At 45.1% G+C, this 21,669-nt stretch overlaps 1 protein-coding gene across 4 annotated transcripts in view; it reads right to left on the reverse strand.

Annotated features, from left to right (window-relative positions):
* The window catches only part of NCOA6 (nuclear receptor coactivator 6), a 46,153-nt gene extending 25,795 nt beyond the window's left edge, over positions 1 to 20,358 (reverse strand). For all 4 annotated transcript variants that reach the window (XR_008824438.1, XM_056355019.1, XM_056355020.1 and 1 more), the window contains exons 1-8: positions 20,064 to 20,358; positions 12,803 to 12,905; positions 7,924 to 8,076; positions 7,549 to 7,823; positions 5,575 to 5,730; positions 4,874 to 4,996; positions 3,338 to 3,466; positions 811 to 1,626 (exon numbers count right to left, since the gene is read on the reverse strand). Coding sequence is in view for 3 of the 4 variants with exons in the window: in XM_056355019.1 (XP_056210994.1) it covers positions 811 to 1,626; positions 3,338 to 3,466; positions 4,874 to 4,996; positions 5,575 to 5,730; positions 7,549 to 7,783 (1,459 nt within the window). In the remaining variant the exon portion in view is untranslated. The remainder of the gene's footprint in view (positions 1 to 810; positions 1,627 to 3,337; positions 3,467 to 4,873; positions 4,997 to 5,574; positions 5,731 to 7,548; positions 7,824 to 7,923; positions 8,077 to 12,802; positions 12,906 to 20,063) is intronic.
* Positions 20,359 to 21,669: the final 1,311 nt, after the last annotated feature.

The following is a 21,669-nucleotide window of genomic DNA, read 5'->3' on the forward strand; positions in this document are numbered from 1 at the left end:
AGGGGAAAAAAACACCAAGGACACAAAAGAGATCTTGGGACTGACAAATTAAATTCCTTTACTGTTAGAGAAGAATTCTAGGAGTATTAAGTAAAAGATGTGAGTGCCAAGGTCCAAGAAAAAAAACCTAAAGACAACACAGCCAAAGGCACAGCTAAAACATCCCTTGACCTCTTAAATTTTAGAATAGGGAGTACAACAGCATGGCAGTAATAGCTCTTTCCTCTTTCGTATGGAAAGAAATCAATGACAAATAAAGACAGGGTCAAGAAGAGACATCCACAACTTAGAAAGGAAGATGCAAAATAATGCCTCACTTCTGTAGCAGAAAATGTACATGGTGGAAGAGGAAGCTGAAGAGAGAAAGAAAATGTTCATTTGTTCTTAACATGCTCTGTCTCTCTCTCTTGCTCAAAATAAAAAATATCCACCATCACCAATCCTCCCCACCCCCAAAAAAAGAACAACCCGAAAACAAAAAACTCACACCATCTCCGAATAACCTGCTTAAAGGTAACAGAAGAATCGTGAAGAGTAAGACTGGCAGACCTAAGGAGCAATTGCATACAGCAATTTCTTTCTGTGGTGGCCCTGTGTCTACCCTTAGGTTATCACTGTGACACTGCAGGACAGAGATAGCTAGTAGAAATGAAGTGACACTGATGCTAAAATTCACCCATATCCACTTTATACTCTATCTATGCCTTTATCCTGTCTTTCAAAGGATCTTTTCAAAACTAACAGCAACATTAGTTCTAGCCATTTTATGTTTCTTCTCTTTTTAAAATAAAAGGTCTCAGTACTTCTTACCTCCTAAACCAGGATGTAAACCTTGTGGACCTTGGTTTTGCTGCTGCATCACCATGAAGTTGGGGGGTACATTCCCCTGTTGCACCATAGGATTACGACTAGGAGAACTAACAGGCTGCTGAAATCCCTGGGGAAGTGTGCTACTCTGGGGAGGCCTTGGTCCCATCTGCTGCTGCGTCTGGTTAACTGTTGGAGATGATGCAGGAGATCCCTGCTGGAAGGAGGAGGGAGAGGAAGCAGGAGACTTGCTGGTCAGGTGGGGTTGTTGTAGTGGTGTAGGAACCCGTGAGGGCCCCCCCTGAAGGCTTTTCATTTGAGGAGCAGTAAACTGGCCAGGATTGCTCATTTGGGGAAAGTTTGAGTGAGCCTGGGAAGCTTGCTGGCTTCCAAAAGGATATGGAGGTGGAGGATGAGTAGGAGTTTGTACTGTTGCTAGAGGTGGTCTTGCTTGAAGTTGCTGCTGCATTTGTCCAGGCAATGGGGCCTTTTTCCAACCCTGGTTTACTGTCAATGTACCCAACGCTCCCTGGGTTGGAGGAGGCTGAATTGCTCCAGAAGGAAGCTGGTTCCAGCCAGGGGGAACTGGAACTTGTGCTGGTGAAGTAAATGAAGGTCGAATACCCTGCTGTGGCTGCTGATGTGGCTGGGGAGGACGTGTCTGCAACTGCGTCTGCTGCTGTAGCTGCTGAAAGTTGGCTGAGTTCATCTGCCTGTTTACAGGAACTGACTGCATTGAATGGAGCTGGGGAGCTAAAGATCCAGGTGGATGATTTTGCTGCTGGATATTTAGCCCAGATAAAAGTGGGTCCATTGCATCTATTAAAATAGCAAAGAAAAGTAAAAAAAAAAAAAAAAAATAATAACCTCCTGTAGACAAAACCCACCCCAAAACAGGAAAGGGTAAATTGCTTGCTTGCATTTGCTTACTCTGCACAAAAATTCACATTCCTGTATTCCAATTTCTCCGACAGACAGAACAGGCAATGCTCTAAAAGTTTTCAAAATGTTTGAGAATCCTGAGAAGCCAGGTCTTACCAATTTATAACCTCTACAATAAAGAATGACAGCTCCGCAGTGCTTGTTGCTACAGACTAAAGTCTTCTAGACACATAGAATCACAGAATATCTCAGGTTGGAAGGGATCGATAAGGATCACTGACACAACTCCCTGCTCATTGCAGTACCTAAAACTAAACCATATGACTAAAAGCATCATCCAGACACTCCTTGAACTCTGTCAGGCTTGGTGCCATGACCACTTCCCTGGGCAGCCTGTTCCAGGGACCGACCACCCTCCCAGTGAAGAGAACCTTTTCCTAATGTCCAGTCTGAACTTCCCCTGACACAGCTTTATTCAGTTTCCTCGTGTCCTATCGCTGGTCACCAGAGAGTGGAGAACAGCACCTCCCCTCCTCTGCCCACCTTGAGGAAGGTGCAGATGGTGATGAGAGCACCCCTCAGCCTCTTCTTCTCCAAGCTGAACAAGCCAAGTGACCTCAGCCACTCCTCCTAAGTCTTGCCCTTGAGACCTTTCACCATCTTGGTCACCCTCCTCCGGACACACTCTCGTAGCCCGATGTCGTCCTCCGCTTGCGGTGCCACAGCTGCGCACAGAACCCGCGGTGGGACCGCACCAGTGCAGCATGGGGTGGCCAGCCGCCTCACTGGGGCACCTCGCTGTGCCATGCCCGGCGCACCCCTGGACACAGCTGGCCTTTGGGCTGCGGACGCACGCTGCCCACTCGTGTTCCACTTGCCACCGGCCCAGACCCCCAGAGCTCTTTCCGCAGGGCTGCTCGCCAGCCTCTCATCCCCCTGTTCGTATGTATAACCCACTTGTTGGGGCTATTGTCCCTACCAGTTAAAAAAAGTGGCAGAACAAGGAAGTAAGGTAGTATCATAAACTAGTATTCCCAGAATATTTAAAACATTTATGAAAAATGCTGTCTGTAAGAATAAACACTGCAGAGGTCCACTGAAGCTGACAAGTACTGCCACCATTTTATGGAGGGACAAATAACTCCCTTTCTTTTTCTGTAGCCCCAAAATGTAAATAACTTGTACTGGCAGAATTGTGAAGAATAAACCCTAAACATTCACACATCCCAGATCCCCAGTCCTCAAACTTCCAGTCTACCTACCCCTCCTGAAAAGCACTTGTGCTCAGTCTGGTGCATTTGCTTCCTACCAGAGACATCTGCCTCATTCAGCCGATCCTTCTCTTGCCTTTATCAAAAGGCAAAGTTCAGTCACAACAGTTCTACTGCACAAACATCACTGCTGCTGCTCAATGCATTTGAACAAAATACCAAGCAAGCTGGTGACAGGCATCCAAAGTATTTGAAAAGTTTTACCAGATTAATAGAAGCAGGGAGGCGTCACAGAAGGAGTAATTTCCAGAAAGGGCAGAGGAAATACTCCAGGACAGTTCTGGAATACTCTTATGATTACATGCTCAAGCCTGTGTTCTGAAGAATCAAAATTCAAGAACACTTTCAGGTCAGTATTGTGACTAAATTTTTACCACCTGGCTGTGAGGAAGGCCGAGGTGTTCTTGGCTGCAGCTCAGTACTAGCACCACTTGCCACCATAGAGGAGGGCACACTTCCACTCTGGGACATCATGACAGCTGCAGCGTTGCTCATTCTTATTAAACCTTAAGAAATAAAAATAGAAATTAACAAGTCTTGCAGTTTTTACATAGAGAAGAATTTTAGATACTTTTTTAACAAGAAAAAAAATTGTATTTGTTAATAAAACATTTCTTTAGACTTAAAGAATTCTTTGTCCAAAATAACCTGAGGACACATATCTCTGTCTGAAAGTTTAGATTCCCTGGTATAAAACAAGTTAAGGTCATGCTGAAGCTTTTCTTTTAGCACCAAACCTTTAAAAAGGCATCAGAAGGAAACACTACCAACTCTTGAATTATTTGAGCATGACTTGCCTCCGGAGTTACCAAGTGACAAGACAGTATCAAAGTTGTACATGTACTAAGGTTTTTGCAAAATCTGAAACTAGAAAGTAACTGAGGTGTTGTAAGAGAAGAATTTCAATGTTTCACTTCCAGAGGCTACTTTTTTATAAAATGGTTTATATTGTTGACCTATTGGTTATATTATTGTTACATTTATACCCTTGACCTGCAGGAAATGAAGCTCATGATCATCACAGGGAAGATCAGAGCAGCCACTTTCGGAGTAAACCTTCCTTTACATGTCTCACATTCCTTGTTAAGCACAATGATTTAACTACTCTTTAATCAGGTTTCTACAGAGGTGAAATGTTCTTTCCATTCCTTCTCCTCAACAGCCATACAAGCATCTTACAATACCACTGATGAAAAACACTTCCAGGTTTTTTTAATTGCTTTAAATTATTTACCAAGATACTAACTAGTTTATTTTGCCTGACGATTCAGCTATTAAAATAAATTACGTAGTAGCTTTCTTTTAACTTTTCACCAAAAAAATGACTCTTGTAGTTAACGATTTATCATGCATATACAATGCTCTAAAATGCAGAGTTTAATAAAGCTACACCCCTCCACAAAAATTATCTATAATCAGACCTTAAAAGTTTACCAGAAAATAGAGACTAACAATGACAGTTTCTTGCCCTTCCCATAATTATAATGGATTTAATCTAAAATAGTTTATTATTATACACTGAATAAAGGATTATGCTCATCTTCATTAAAGGTAGCCAAACAAAACTGTGATAACTTGTGTGCAATTCAAAGTGAATTCACTATACTAGACTCATGTACTTTAATAGTTTTTACATAAAACAAAAAACAACAAAACCCAAACCACCAAAACCAAAACAAATCAATCTGCCCCACCTAAATCACTCCAATGTTTGTGGGACAAAACAGCCAGCTATTTAGATTACACAATGTGGGACGTGGTTTGACAGTACAGAAACAAGAACAGACCTTAATTAAAATGGCAATTAAAATTCTGCAAACAATAGTCGCTATAATCAGTGAAATGTTATGATTAGCTTAGTAACAGATTTCAAAGTGTATAAAGCTAAGCAAATAAACATCGGGGAAATTTACCTTGTCCCCCTTGCATGGGAAACCCTGTTTCCATTCGCATGGAGTTGCTCGCTCCCAGGGGCCCGTTGATCCGGACATCTTGGCTTCTGTTTTGAGCTAAAGCTAAATTGATAGCACCTTCCCCTAAAAGTAAGGCACAACTGGCGTGAATTGAATGATACACAGAAAAGCAGAATACAGATGCTTTCAAAAGGACATTTAAAAGGTGTCAAGGAAAGAAGAACAAACTTCACCTATGTTGCACGCTTTAGGACAGTTATGCATTGCACTACCCTTATTTTCTGGATTTCAATTTTAACAAAAACAAACACCATGACAAGCATTAAATGCCCTTGGTTTCATCCTGAGAGTGTCCTGAGAGGACAACTGTCAGAATGGGTATTTTAACTGCAAAATCCACTGAAAACTTGTTTTTAAGAAAGCCACATAAGAAACAATTAGGGGAAAAAAATGAGGGCACACTTTGCTAGCTAACACTGATAATTTTTTCAGGAGATTTCCTAACGCTCAGAGGATTTTCAGCTGTTGTATTTATTATTAAACCTATTCTTGAAAGAACAGAGGTCTTAAGCTATATTTCCACAGAAGTCATTCTCCAAATTACAGAATTAGAAGTATTGAAACAAAGTACACAAAATCGCTGGTTGAGTATACTTAAATTTTAGCTTAATGCCTTTGGAAGCAAATTAGGTGTGAAATACCTTCAATCTGAACCGAGAGTATTCCCAGGTCACGGAGCTGTTGGTTATTATTTTGAGCCAGAATTCGCAACCGCTCAGCAGCTTCACGGGGTATATTGAAGGTAACGCGGACACTGTTCCAAGGCTCTATCTTCTGCAGTTTTAACTGGTTGGATTCTTAAAAGAAAAACAGTCAAGAGTCAGTGCAAAGGCAGCTTTCAAACATGTGTGATGAAATAACTTGGTAAAAAATCACAGCTGAAAAAACTGAAATAATTACTTGGCTTTGAACATTATCAGTGGTTAGTTTCAGGTACAGAAGATCTCTCCAGCACAGGTGTTCAGTGACTGATCCTGCCAAACCACTTCAGGTATTTTCCAAAAATTAGCAATTTTTCTGCTGCTACAGTAACGGTATTATTAAACTTGTCCTCTTTCTACCTACAAACAGTTTTTTCCTGGAAACATGACAGGAGTAGTTTTAAAAAATCTCCTTTTGAGGAGTTTTGAGCAGTCCTATTCTTTTATTAATGTTCCAATATTTTACATATAAAAAAATGCATTATCAGTTTCAGTATTTCTAGATATTAGTACCAAAGCTTCTCATTTTTCAAACGTGACATCTGTTAAGTCTAAACCAATTTTATTTACTAACTTGACAATTGAGTCAATTGAGTGCAGACAATTGAAAAAACAAGCAATGCAATGAACATTTTAAAACGTAATCTAGAAAACTAGTTTTGCTTAAACATAAAGACCGCCTGCCTGAAGAAGAAAGGTGCATTCTTCCTTGTACAGTTTTTTGTATTGTACAGGGGTTTCTTTGTACAACAACATTGTACAGTTGATTTCCAAAGACCATGGAACAGAAGAGCAGCATGCTGGGAGGGCAACCTGTAGCTATCAGGAAAGGCTTGGTTCACAAACAGCAGAGAGAGGGAGAGGGAGTGTGTACGGGCAATTCCCTGGCTTCTAGACCGCGATTATATGACATCATGCCAAGTCAGATCAGTGCTGCTGTGGTCCCAGTCCCCAAGGCTCTTCTAGTTACGTGTTCCTGTCACTGCACTTCAGGCAACCCACCTGTCTTTATTTGTTTCTATAGCAAACTATACTAATGACAAGAAATTAAGCTGTTAACCTGACCATTCAAGTAATAACAGATGAGGGGCATTTCTGGGGAAACTGGTGGTGAGGAGGAAACATATCATTGATCCACGCACAGTGACCCACAGACATCACAACACTGCACCCCCTACCAAGGGAGAGCTGTCTACAAAAAAAAGGTTTTACTTATAGCTGCTCAGTTACATAGCCTTGCTCGTACAAGCAATCATCATATGACCCTTTGCAAAGATGCTCAGACAGTGGACAGACATCTTTTTCCAGATCTAAAGGTGCTGGTAAAAGATGTCATTGTTCAAAAAGCCTGTTACCATTCACTAGCTACACAGCTGTCCCCAGACCTCGGTGGGCATACAGCAGTATGTGAGAGTACTCCAGAGCCCCCATCAGTGAAAAAAAAATAATCATCTGGTAGAGTAGGTCAATGTAGCAGCAAAAGGGCAGTAAGGTCTTGACTTGACACAATTACTCCAGAGTGAAGCTATTCTCAGATGAAGTGCAGTGGTTTGCATTGGATGGTTTTGGTAGCAAAAAACCACCTCCTGTGTGGACAAGCCTGGTTTCACTTTCATATAACACAGCAATGTGTAATGGAGATGAATGAAAGAGGGAAAAAAACCCAAGTAAAACATGGGAACTGAATAAGAATAAATGAACTCACTAATGAAATCAGTTTTAAACAATAAAACAACTGGAGAGACAACTCTATGTCTCTCAGAAGAACAGCTCCCAAATTCACCAAGAATAACCCTAACAAATCTTATTACAAACTAACGACCTTGAAAACTATGTAATCTACTTCTTTGTACAAGCATCCTAGGTAAATGAGTATTTTAAGGACAGATGAAAAATGACAAGAAGGTACATTACCCATGTGTAAAAGGCCAGGGACATTCTCCAATATAATCTCTAGTTTCTGCTCAAAATCTCTGTCACCTATATTTCCTTTAAAAGCTACAAAGATCGTAGAATCCTCAGGAGCAGCCTTCTGCTTCAGTTCATCTTCCTCCAGTCCTGAATCAAAATCCACTTCTAAGTCTTCCATAGTGGAGGAGTACAAGGGGGCATATGTATCCTTTAAGTTTGGTAGATCATCCAAAACCATTGTTTCCAACAATGGTAGCCTGTCAGACGTTAAGATGATGCTTGGAGGGGAAAAAAAATTATAATAAGTGTAATAGTAAGTGTGTAAAGATAGTAACAACTATTTCAACAGCACATAAGACCACTAACAGAAAAACCTACCAGGTGACTCAATGTTAGGGTCTGCGAGACAAACTGTGCGGCTTTGAAAACAGTGGCCATTGCAGTATCCAAGCTGTTCGTCTACTAGAACAAACAGAAGTGGTTTCCTGACAGAACCCTGCTGCACATGACTTGAGAAGGATTCCAGTTGACCTAAATGATAGTCAGGTAGAAAGGAAAGTAGAGGGAAAAAGAAAAGAATAAGAAAATCAATTACATTCGTCTCCATATAGTACAGAGGACAAGCAAACACCCAGTATCAATTCTGCAGTGCCTGACAGCCAGGAAATGCAATACTTTAATTATAGAAACATAGGAAAAAGCCACCAGATTTAGTTTTAGGGACTGCAGATGCAATAGGCTCAGCAGTAGGAAAGCCATAGCATATTTTTACTAGGAGAAATTTAGCATTTGACAAGTATTTTACATTCAGGGAAATCTCAGGCATACTATGCCTTCTTTCTAAAAGTTTATGAAGATTTAGGTGTTTTCAGCTGGTTATGCACATTACAACCTCAAATTTGTCCCTCCTGTGCTAGCCTACAACTCCCCCCATGCCCCTATTGAGCTTGGATAAGAATGAATTCAGAAAAATCAAGCCACACACCTGACGTTCTTTAATTTATAAAATGTCTAGACTTTGCAATAAATTTTACTTGACATTATGATAGTAATCTAAGCTGTTATGTGTACAGAAGTACAACCTACGATCAAAGTTATCCCTACATCTACAGTGAACAATACCGATGTTTAGTTAAAATACACGTTTTTCCACTGCAACACAAGCCATTACAAGGGCTATGGCACTAACTCCTCCAGGCAAGACCTCTCTTCTCACACTCAACACTTTGCAAGTGTTGCTAGCAGATCAAAACCATCTACATCAACAGCCAAAGCTGATGTCAAAACCAAAAACGGTACCCATTCCTGACCACCACTGTCAAAAGCAAATCAATTCAAAGGCCAGGACTGTCAAGACCTCGTAACTCCAAAGCTGTCAGTATTCAGCAGAACCCACCCAAAACATTTCGTTTGGGATGATATACCCTTGAATAGGATACAGATTGGGTTTCTGGCAGTGGTTCAAGTTCCCAACACAAATGAAAACCACAGCTCTTGAGATTAAAGGTGAGCTGCAGATATGGGCCAGAAAACCACCTTTTCTAATAAAAAAAAAAAACCCAAACAACAACTATGTTAGACAAGCTTTAGATTCAGCTCTACATTGTTCTCACACTCGCAATAAGTTGCTGAAGGGACAATATTACAAATGAAAAAACAAAGACTTGAAAGTCCAAAATACCCTTAGCTTTTGGTGATGTCTCTATGCACAAACTTACTGTGATTTTACAAAATATTTTTTTTTCTCCTTTGCCACCCTACCACCACACTAGGCACTAGGCTAAATGGCATTAATGAATAATCACCTATATTACATATAGTTACACTCTTCATACTGCAGCACCAGGCCTTCCTTCTCACATATGACGCAAACCTCAGATTAAAAACAAAGCTAATTTTGTCTCACAAGCTCTTCTGCAGTCCTGCAACAGAAAGTAAGTAAAAATATTTCACAGTCATTGATCTATTTCTATAGTGCTTTCATAAATGACTTACTATTACCAGGGAAATTTTAAACATGGGGAACAGAGACACAGATTTTTAAAATTCATTACCAGGAGAACATGGAGACAATTATATCTTCTTTTCTTTCCCCAGACTCCTTGCAGCTCAGCTCTGTACCTAAACTACAGATATAGTTTAAAGGTCCGAGTGTCTGGCAACTCCACTAAGTTAAACTACTCAGTTTCACATAAGCTGCCCAAAAAATTAAGAATGAAAATTAATAAGCACCTGTGAAAAGCTGTTTTAATTTATTTTCACACATAATTTATTGAACAGGGAACTTCCTTGCCAGAGCTGGCTTTACACCAATCAGGAGAGAATTCCTTCTCCTTCTGCATTCCTGCATCACTCATTACACTCACACACCGACTCTGGGAGGAAAGGAGCTGGGAGTCCTACACAAATAACCTTTTTAAAGACCAAGCACAGTCATTCTGTGCACCAAACGTGGCAAGCATCCTGTGAAATATAAGCACTGTATGTTGAAGAAAATTACATAGAAAAATATTTATCTGAAAACCTTGAGTAAGTTTTTCAGGGAGAGAAAAGCTCAGCTCAACATACAGGCTCTTACATGTTGAAAAAGCACAACTATTTGGAGGGGATGGGGTGTTCCATTTGCGGCAAGAAACACGAGTACTTCTGACAATCCCTGACACCAAAGTAGTAAATATTTCTCTGTAAGAACACAAACATTTCTTTTTTTGAATAGAAGCGTTTAAAGCATCCATCTTCTCTGTGGAAGAGCAGAAGACTTCCAGATTGTTTAAACCATGGCGTAAAGGCTTCGTGAAAGTGCTGCAGCTTAAATCAGATTCCACCAGCCTCACCTCAACGTGCCAAAATCTGACAGAATTTGCTGAAATTACAGTCCCTCCTGAACACTACTAAAATATAGCTTGCTAAATCCCAAAGGGCCACAGGCCTTGTTTCATGTGATGCAGAAAATCATAGGACTGCAGGGAAAGCTCGAGTTAAGAAAAAAAAAACGACCAAGATTGAGCTTTAAATTTTACTTTCTGGATAAGAACATGTAGCTACAGCTCTCTTTGCATTTTTTGTTCACATTACGTGCCTCAAGGATCTCTGCTACATCCACCTTCCCTCTCAAAAACACAGTTCAGTCTGTTCCTATCTTCAGGTATAATTTATCTCAAATATGACAGGAGAAAGTAATGACTTGCAAAACCTTCCTCTTCAGGCAGAACACAGCACGCCATCCATCTCAAACTAAATGAATCCCAGCTGCATCCCTCATCCTAACAAATTCTGTAATCTCCTGGTTATAGGGTTGACTTCCATAAATTACAAGCCAGCACATGACCATAATTAGCACATACCTTTGCTCAACGCTCTTCCACATAAGCACAAAAAGCCTTTAGCATAAGCACACACAGGTGAAACTCTGGTCATTCAACAATTCCTATAAGCTAGATGAACTCCCAGCAGACCACAGAGTATCTCTGATGAGTAAGAACCATACCTGAACTGATCTGCATAACCACAGCACATTTCATAAACTTGAGCATTCATGTTCAAGTGACAGCACAAAAAGGACTCTGAATATCATTTTCCATTCAAAGAACATGCATGGCTTCCTTCCTGCCCCTGCACTCTGTTGTTTTAGAGTTTCCAATTTAATACTTCCCATTAGACAACTGTCTCTGGAAACTCAGAGCAAGTCCAGTGCTACCATGTGGCAACCACCTACCGTCAACCTGGCCTGGGACAGGCTGCAGCAGCATAAAGTGTTATGCCTGCTTATTATAAAGTTGGTCTTACTCAACATAGTCTAATTATTAAAAAGATGTCACTGAAGTAAGAGTTGGGGATAAACAGCCAGGTAATAGACTGAACGCACCTGCAGCAGGTATGGGGGTAGGGGGCGGCAGCCTGAGCAGAGGGTCCGAGCTGGGCACAGGGCACACCCTGGGCTGCTGGAGGCTGGAGCTCCTGGGCACACTCAGCGCACGGATAATACAGCTGATAGACTACAATGTACAAGACAGACTCTCCAGCAGAAGAATTCATGTGGGATACAGCTATGCCGCAGCCTAGATCTGGGTCGCACCGCACCCCACAGAAGGCAGTTTGTCATGCCATGTGTCCCCCCACCAACAGCCCTGTTAGTAAAAGGAGCCTGCATGACAAACCCAGTGCCACGTGACTGGGCAGTGCTTTGAAAATCCCATCCACTCCCTGGGAGAGATGGGATTAGAACAAACCTGAAACAGCCAGTAATCCCTAACTGGGAAGCAGCTGAACACTGGAAAGCCAGCAGGGTCTGGAGTGCCAGCACCACCAAACGGGAGTGCTGGTGGTCTCCAGAGTCTGAAAAAAATCAAAGGGGAGAAAAAAAACAACATCCTGGTATGTTGGTATTCTCATCCTAAGACCCGGTCAATTGATCCAAACTTCAAGTTATGTCCATTTGTTTCTTAAACAGAACTTGAAAGCTCTTGTGTTGCTTTCTTCTAACCACTGCACCACACAAAGCAAATAAATCAGAACAAGGCTTTATCTAATAACTTGTCTGAGGTTTTCTGCCACACAGTCTATTGATTTACAAGCTGTTTGTACATTTCAACCAACTCAGAATAAACACTTTCACAACTGATGTCACACCAGAACATGCACCCTCTCAAAACAAATATGTAGGGAGCCCGATTAAATAAAAAGTACTAAAATCCTGCTCTACACCTGAAAAAGTACTCTTCCAAATAACACAAAGGACTGGAAAGGGTGACAGCAGAAAGAAGGATGGACTGATGTCCTTCACTAGCAGATGGCAGAAGGCAGAACTGAGCAGGGTCCTCATTCTCACACTGACCATTTAAAGCTGCAACAGGGAAGAGGAAGAGAAGTCAGTCCAGAAATGAGACTGCAGTCAAGTCTGTTATAATATAAAAAGAATACCTAAAACTAAAGTGAAATATGTAGTAAAATTTCCTCTTACATAACTTAGCTAGGGGTAGTTCCAGTAATTTGGAACATCAGACTTTGACACGAAAGAGGGATAACACCACAAAAGCGTCTCAACTGTCCTCTTCGGAAGGAAGGTCTGACAACAGCTACAAACCTGATGGCAAATGTCGCAGCCCTCTACAGCAGGCTGAAAAGTCAGCTCCAGGGACCACCCAGCCCTCCAAATACACTTAAAGATTACGAGCAAGGACCTGTCAGTGGGACAGTTAGCAGGAGAATATGTAAGAACGAGAGATACTTAGATGCATCATATGCTTATTTTACCTACCAAACCAAATTCCACGACTTCAGTATTTTGCAGCATGCAACAGGCCTTCGGGTAATTCCAGACTGGCAAACATGGTTAAACAGCAACTCCCAAAAATGTAATCCTGAAAGAAAACCATTGCATTTCATAATACAATGATGCAAAAAACCCAAAAATACTGAATGTAACAGTGAATACTTTGATTTTTAACATGCAGTTTTGCACCAAATCCAACTCTCTCCTTCGTAATGTAAAAAGCATGTGTTACTATATTAAAATATTAACAGCAAAACCCAAGGATCTGGAAAAATCAACCTTTTACTTTAGGCAAAAAACTGAATACTCCCTTTGGCTGGAAATAACATTTTATTCTTCTAAATAGGGCAAGTTTTATCAAGAATAATATATTTAAGTCTTAAGATAAACTCTTCTAGATTCAATTCACCTTCAGAAGACAAACTGGCACAACTAGGATATGCTTCAGCTTATCCTAAGGAGGCGCCTAAAGTGGCTCAGGTTAAGCTCATTGCAGGAACACGTTATGATCCCACAACCACCTCAGACAGACATTTTTATTGCAGATGGCCAGCAAAGCAAGGTGAATCCAATCCCAAAACCTAGTCCTGTTCATAGTCTCATCAAGCTGCACTCAAACCTCTCAGGGTAATGAAAAAGCAGCAGTAAAGCTAATGGCTTCAGCAAAAACAAAACACTGCCCCTCAAATCAAGATGATTTATATTAACAACCCAGTGCTGTTTTTCAAGCAGATTTTCTGCTTACTTACCAGCCTGCTCATCAGTGGGGAAGGGGACTACCCAAAAGCAAACTGGGGAAGCAGAAGAGGGAAGACGACTCAGAAAGACAAAGCAGAAATTTGCTATCTTCTATCTAGATGACAAGGTAAAATCGCTTTTAAAAGCCTTAGTACTGTGCCATAGCCTTTGCACTTCTGCCAGTCCAGCAATTCCAAGGGAAGGAAACAGTGTTCACATTAAAACAGACTATGCATGCTTTGTAGCTCTTTCAGTCAACCTCTGGCATCTTCTTATATTTCTAAACAAGCATTGTAATTCAAGAAGCAGTACAGTACCAAGTAGAACACCTGAATGTCTAAATCATAAGCAGTAACTTTGCTCTTTCCATCCCTTTGTAGACTTGCCTAAATACCGCGACCAGACACCAAGTTGACAAGCAAAACCAAAATCTAAAATATGAAATTTTACTATCGTTTATTAAGTGTAAGCCAAATATAAAAAAGCTTTCCAGGTTCTATAGCAGATACTGCATCAATTCTATTTTTTCCATGCTTTTTATAAAATTATGTTCCACAGGCTACTTTAGATGGCCTACAACTGAGTCATGTAAGAAACTGGCTGGTTATCTCCAAAGCTAAGCATTCACACGAAAGGACAGTCCTTACTTGCCCAGTAAACGCCGTTTTTAAGGTGCCCTCAAAGCTTACCAAAGTCAGCTTCCAGTCAAACCATCCATGCCTTAGCACGACAAGGTAAGAGCTGACATCTGGCTGAAGGGTGCTGGGCCAGAGGGAAAATCATCTGAACTCCTTAGTACAAGGAACAGAGGGGCTTTCTGTTCCTCCAGTTCTCCCTTCTGAGGGAAAGGGTGGCCCTCCCTCACCACGGGCAGGGGTATGAGACGGTCTGTGGGCACCCAGCTGCTCCAGAGAAGAGAGGACTGAAAGATGGGCTGTCCTAGCAAGCTCCAGTAAGAAACTGAGCATGGCCAGCCCAGGCTATGGGAAGAAGAACAATTAACTGCTGTGGTCTTCATTCCCATTGTACGGGAGACAATTCCAATTTGGTTAAGGAAAATAACCAACTGACATTGGTTCATTAACTTCAGCTTTCACTGCAATAACCTACCTGACAGGGACCTTTGAAACACCCAGGGACTGAACACAGACCTTAGCAGCCACCAAAGAATCTGCAAGAACAGCCCTGGGAAGCATTCCAACTACAGAAAAGGGTCTTCAGAGCCTGTGCTTTCCCAAACATCAAGAAAACAAAGCAAGTCTAGAGGAAGGCAGGCTTCATTCACTCCTGCTGATAGAGAGCTACGTGCCCCTCCTCATACTGCTCTGCTGCGCTCCTACAGCCCTCAAGCATAAAACACGTAAACCCAAATGCTTCCGACATGGAGAAAATTACAGCTTGTTGTAACGCATATGACCTTTCGCAGTGTACTTTGATGTATTTTGACAGCAGATTTAGTGGAACATTGGTTTGTTAGTTTCATAAAGTTTGTTGAAACCCCACAACTCATGCCAAGCTGCAATGGACATGTCTAACTGAGCTATTAATTTTTATTTCAACAGAATTTGACCGATGAGATCATTGGGGTTGCTTTAAAAAGCAACATAACAACTCCAGAATGAATTTCAACTACAGCTAAGTTAGCCATGTAGAAATTCCCACTTTCGGCAGCTGAGATTCCAACACAAGAAGGCTGCCAGTCCTCTTCCTAAACCACAAGTTAACTCAGTCACCAATTTTCTTGGAAGCCACAGTCTACACAGCGTAATATTTGATCAATCAATTCCCATAGCTGAATTATTAATTTCATGTTAAGGATACTTCCATTTGAGAGACATACACTATAGCCTGTAACAGATAAATACTAGACGGAGATTTGCAGTACGTAACTTTTCACAGAGATCCATCAATACAATCAGCAAACAAATAAAATGAGATACTATTTAAAATCAGATGTATCTTGACAAGAAAGTGTATTTTATCTTGCCTTCCACAGGCTACGAGAAAACTCCTCAAGTAGCAATCTATTCACTGTTTGTGTTGTGACAAGCTTTTTATTTGAAGTTGAATGTACCCACTACCAAACCTTTCTGGGCTGACGTGCCCCACAGGTAGTCCTTTGTCACCAAACTCTCACTGAGCTTCACAAACATCAATGTAACCAGCCCAGGTGTTCTAGTGATTACAAGTCCGGTACTAAGGTTTGACTGAAAACTGCACCTCTTGTTTATTGCAATATTCTTCCTTCTTACATGTAATAAAAGTCTAGGAAATTTCACTACAATTTTTAAAATTCTGAAATGTTATAAAGTGTGGAGAAAAGATTTAAACAAACAGCTTAAAAGTAATTCCTCTGATATGAGGCACTCAGTAATGAAGAGACTGTTTTCCCTGACCCAAAAACCAAGAAAAAAAAATCTTAATATAACAGAAGTAGGTACAGCTTTTGTTGTTAAAGTCCAGATTGTTCTGAGAGTTTCCTGACTCTATAAAAACTTGCAGCTTAACTTTGTGCTGCTCTGGGCTTTTGGAAGAATCACATTTCAAAAGCATTATTAATTACTGTCACTTACTGCTGTTGTGAACCACGTAATCACTGGCCAACTTTGCACCTTCCGGTAAAACTAGGATGCAACAGAACTAAACAGCAATGTGTTCTTGCAGGGATGGGAAAAGTTCCCCAAAAAGCCCTTGCAAAGGAACACTTTCCCATGCTGCAACCAGAACATGAGGTGCTCTTTCTTGTCCAGTATTACTTTTAACTGAGCCTCACTAAAAAAACCGGCAATATTTTTGCCTTGCGAGGTTCAGCTCCTACAGCCACAGTCCCAAGACCGCAACTGCTAACTCCTCAGCTTCTCCGCGAAAAAGACCCCCTCAGAACTGCTAATATGAGCCTTGTATCTCATCTCTCACGTGCTCTCCACTCGCTGCCGTGAAAAACAACATTACTACAGACACCAAAACTTCCAATTTACCAGGAAGCAAGGCAGAAATAATGCCTCACATTTTCCTTGTGCCATCCAGCAAGGAGGGAGGCTTGTGAAAGCATGCCTGCGCACATGTATGCGGAACACAGAGGCTTACTTCAGTCTCTGCAAGCACTGCCCAGAAACCATGACGAGAAACACCATCTCCTACCAGCTGCACAGTCTTGGTAGATCATTTGATTTTTTAAAAAATCAAAACTGTAAAATTAAAATGACGTGCACAGGACTTGGGAGAATTTAATAGCATGCATCTTTTGGTGCAAATAACTAGATCGTTCCCTTTCATGCAACAAACCTAACGCACAGGCTCACATATGCAACTCCGCACAACCAGCTCCCTGTCCCAAATCACTGGTTTACACGAAGACAAACGAATTTAGACAAGGCATCATGCATCTCCTATACTTTTCAATTTTCATACAAATCTGATCCAAACCCCTGTGCAGGGCTGTTTCAAGACTACTCACTCAAGCTGGAGAAGCAGGCCGCTGTCCTCTCAGTTCCAGAAATATGATGGCTCTCAGAGCAATGGAGTCCCCTGCGCACCCCCTCCTTCAACCCAGCTCCCAAACTGGCTACACCGTGACATGCACTGGTCACCTTTCTTTTTTCCCAAATACATAAAGAAGTTATTTACTGTGACACAACCTCAAGGCTGCAACATATACCTGACAGAACTCACTTCTTGTTTCTGTTTTTAATCACAATAGCAATTTTTGATGTGCTATTCAGAGCGCAGGAGGATGGTGTTAATAACATCCTTATGGCAGAGGACACACTGGATGGAAAATGACCCCCAATGGTCTAAAGAAAAATCCCAGTCTCCTGGACCTCTGGAAAACTTCCACTACTATCTTTCTGTGTAATGTAAAGCTTAGATGAACGTTCAACTCCAGCAGCAGCATTGAAAAGATGATTTCTTCCTTCCTTCCTTCCTTCCAATTAGCCAGGGCACTAGGCAATCCAAGCATCTTGAGCCAAACCTTGAGCTACCACCACATACAAACTAAGGTACATGCTGACTACATGGCAGAAATTCTCAGTTATCTGCAAAGGGCAGTTCCTGCTGAAGAACGTCACTGATCCGCTCAGAAGGGGACAGCAGAGTTCGTAACAGCATCAAGAGAAAACACAAAATACCCAGGGCTTCAGTAAAGCAAAGGTGGATCGGTCATCTGGCTAACAGATGGAGAACACCTCACCTGGAGTCCGACAATGCATCTTCTCTGCTCCATGTCAGCTAGGATTAGCTCTCCTTCCACTTCTGCCCCTTAACTCTTCCCAACCCTACGCATTCTCTCCCATTACTTCTTCTCTAGTCCAGCGTTAAGGAACAAGTTTACACTTGAACACAGGCCCTGCAGTACACAGGGTTAAGTCTTGCTGTTAGATGGTCTACACATCAACAGGCGTTCTGCTCGCTCTATTCTCTCCACGCCACAGCATCTGTATTTCTCAATAGAGACCACATGATTTTGAAACAGACACCACCATCATGCCTTCTCTTCAGAGGTACACTAATGACCTAAAAAATTTCACTATTCCCAATGCAATCAAACTGTTACTGCCATATTAACTGTTCAATACGTTCAGTAGCAAACCCTTTGCCACTGCAAATCTATGACATTTAGTATGTCTGTGTAACTCAGTTGTAGCTCCATCCAAGAGCAATCAATATGGTATTAGAAAATAAAAGTATACTACAAATCTGTTCAGCAGTTATGTTTGAAATATCTAATATCTACTACAAAGGCACGTCATCTTTGACAGTACCATACTTAAAACAAAACAGTGGCATTATGATTGTGCAGCAGAATTTACTTCTACACCCTCGTATTTTCAAGTATTTAAGCCAGTGAAAAATGAAAACACTAACACTTCGTTTAGAGATGCATGGGGCAGGGCTGGATTTCTCAGGTTTCCCCACACAGTCGGTTTTGATTTTAAGGAAGCACCTATTTTTTTTACTAGAATCACGGAACGTTATTGCATCAATTGGAAGCCTGTTGCAAAAACTCCTCCCTCCAAGTCCTATAGAAAGAACAGGCTTTCCAGAGAGAATGACTGGAGAGTGCTGCTGGGAGTTTCTCCAGCCAAAATCCAAAGCCTAACAGAACACCTTCCTGTAGGTTTAAAATACTAAGAAATGTCATTTCCCAACAGAAGATCAGGTCTGTGTGCAGCTTCCCCTGTGCTGATTTCAATTTTTTCTCATAGGAGAGTCAGAATACAGTATTACTAGGAAAATTTTTCAGATACAGCCAGTTAGCTTTCAAAGGAAGCCGTACAGCTCAGCAAATATTTGAAGAGCGTAGCAAACACCTTGATGTCTTGCTGCAGGAGTGCATTTAGCCCAGAGGCTCACAGGCCTGGCCATTTTGGATATGGGCCTCAAGACCTTTGTTTCTCTCTCCATGAGATGCACAGAAAAGCTAGAAACACCTGCTATAACTGGAAAAGAGCTGCTGAACCCAAAAGTCATGGTTATGACACTGGCCAACCCTTTGCAAGACCACCATCTGCTCTCTGTGGCCACTTTCACATGTGGGAAATTCTGAAAGATGCTTTAGCTAAAGAACCAGCCAGAAAGGCTACAATGCGCAGTAATTATAAATACCAACAAAAGGCACTGTTTGTCCTCTAGTAAAACTGGCACGAGAGAGCTTTTACCCGGCTCAGCCTGGGGAAGGCGCGGAGCCGCGTGCCGGGGGGTCGGGGCAGACAAAGCCCACGGAGCTGCAGCATGCTGCCCTCGGGGGCCAGCGGGCACGGGACCCCCGGCCTGCTGCGACGGCCGAAGGGGGGTGAGATTCAGAGAAAAGCAGGAACCAGACCCAGGGACGGCGCTGAAGCCTTTCCCCGGCCGCGTTCCAGAGTTGCCGAGACAGTCAGACAAAAGCTCGGGCTCGAAGAAACGTCAACGCGTCCCAGCTGCCACCCCACGGAGCCGCCACCGCCCGCGCGGGGCAAGGGCCGAGGCTCCGGGCGCGGGGGCGACGTCCCGGGGCCGCGGGGCTCCCGCGGCTGTGGCGCCCGGCCGGGAGGCGCTGCCCCGGGCACGGCGTGGCACCGCTGGGCCGCCCCCCCATCCCGCTCCCGGGCCGCCCGCCGGCTGCCACAGGGCGCGGCGGAAGGTCGAGACACGAGCGCCCACAGAGGACCGGGGCCGGCCCGGCGGGGCAGCGCGGCACGGGCAGCCCCGGCCCGGCGAGGCGGCGCGGCAGGCCGCGGCCGAGCGGGCTCAGCCCAGGCCGGGGCGCCAGGCCGCGGCCCCCCGCACCCGGCTGACAGGCGCCCGCCCAGGAGCCCTCCGGCGCCCCGCGGCCTGGGCACCCCGCGCCGGGCCCACGCACCGCTCCGCGCCCCGCCAGCCCCGGCTGCCCCCTCCCGCCGCGCCGCCCGCCCGGCCCGCGGGCCCGGCCTGCCCGCCGCCCGCCTGACACCGCGGGGCGCCGCTTCCGCCGCGCGCTGCTCGCTCCCCGCCGGGAGGCCCCGCCGCGGGCCCGCCCCGCCCTCACCTGCCGCCACCGCCGCCGCCACGAGCGCGCGCGGGAGGGCGGGGGCCGCCGGGGCGCACGGGGCCCGCGGGGGCGGGGGCGGACGGGCGCGGGCCGCCGGGGGGGGGGGGTCGCCCGGGACACCGAGCGCAGGCCAGCGCCGCGCCGCCGCCACCGCCTCCCTCCGCCGCCGCGGCACGTGACCCGGCCCGCCCCGCGCGCGCCTGCGTCCGAGCGCGCGGGCCCGAGCGGGAGCTGCGCCCCCACGCGTGGCGCCGGGGCGCGGGGCGGCCTTGCGGAGCGGGGACCCCCGCCGGGGCGCCCGCTCCCCCCGGAGCGGGGGGGGGGGGGGGGGCCGCCGAGGCCGCAGCCCCGCGCGGTAGCTTTCCTCGCGGCAGCGTAGGCCCGGCCCCCCCCGGCGCCGCCGCGGAGCCTTCCCCGCCGGCGGCGGGAGGGGCCGTGCCCGGCCCGCGGGCAGCGCGGCCGCCTGGGCGGCTCGGGGGAGGGGGGCGCGGCGGGGTCCCCAGCAGCTGGGACATGCTCCCGCCGGCCCCCGGCCCGCCCCACGCGGGGACTGCCGGCTGCGTCCCCCCGCCCCCCGGGGCCGCGGCGCCGGCTGTCACCAGAGCCCGGTTACCGGCCCCGCGCCCCTCTCCAGCTCTCTCCAAAGCCCCGTTCTCGCGCGGCCGATGTACGGGAGGGAGGTGGCTGTCGCAGACCGGGGCAGTAGCGGATCCGCCGCGGGAGCAGCGCGGGGGTGGCACGCGGGGTACGGGGGGGCGGGCGGGGGCCACGGCGTCGGGTCCCGCGGGCTCCAGGCCGGTGGCACAGGGAGCTCCCGGGGGGTGGCACAGGCCCGCACACCACGCCAGCCCTCGCACCACCACCCCCCGGCATTGGCTTTAGGCAGATCACTGCATTTTAAATGACGAGGAATATGGGGGGTTTATTTTGCAAAAGCTTTTAAATACAGCAATCTCATCTGCTATAGCTCACAACACAGAAAAAAATCCCTTTTTTTTAAGTTGGCTTATAAATGCATTCCATTAAAAAAAAAAAACAACAACGAACACCATGGTTAGTGTATGACTTATCTTAATAATTAAATGCTGTTGTGCGTGGAAAGCTGCAAACAGATGGCACTGGCCGCAGCATCGAGGCTCCCCGCCAGCAGACCAGCACCCAGTTCTTCACCAACGTGTTGCTCCGTCCGTGCCTTTTCTGTTTGTGCCTCCTCCAGCCCCTGGGACAAGGGACCCCACCGCCAGCACCTCTGCGGTGCACTGCAGCCAGGTGAAAAGCCCCTGCTCAGGCCCCTGGTGACTGAGGTGCCCATCAGCCCCGGGGTGACGAGGGGGAGCATTGCACTGGTGCCCATCAGGGAGCTGGCTGGCAGCAGCGTGGATGTGCCCCGCCATTGCCTCTCACTGTGGCTTGTGGCAGGCTGGGGACACACAGCTGAGGGAAGAACCCCTACAACACCCAAGAACCACCTTTCCTCCCCACTTGCCATCATGTATTCTGCTACTTCAGCAGACACTTCTTAAACCCAGCTGCATTTAATTTCGCCCTTCTGCAGCCTGACCTTCCCCAAAAGGCTGCGCCAGGACAATCTGCACCTGCTGGA

This window comes from Falco biarmicus, chromosome 10, assembly GCF_023638135.1.
Source record: "Falco biarmicus isolate bFalBia1 chromosome 10, bFalBia1.pri, whole genome shotgun sequence".
NCBI lineage: Eukaryota > Metazoa > Chordata > Aves > Falconiformes > Falconidae > Falco > Falco biarmicus.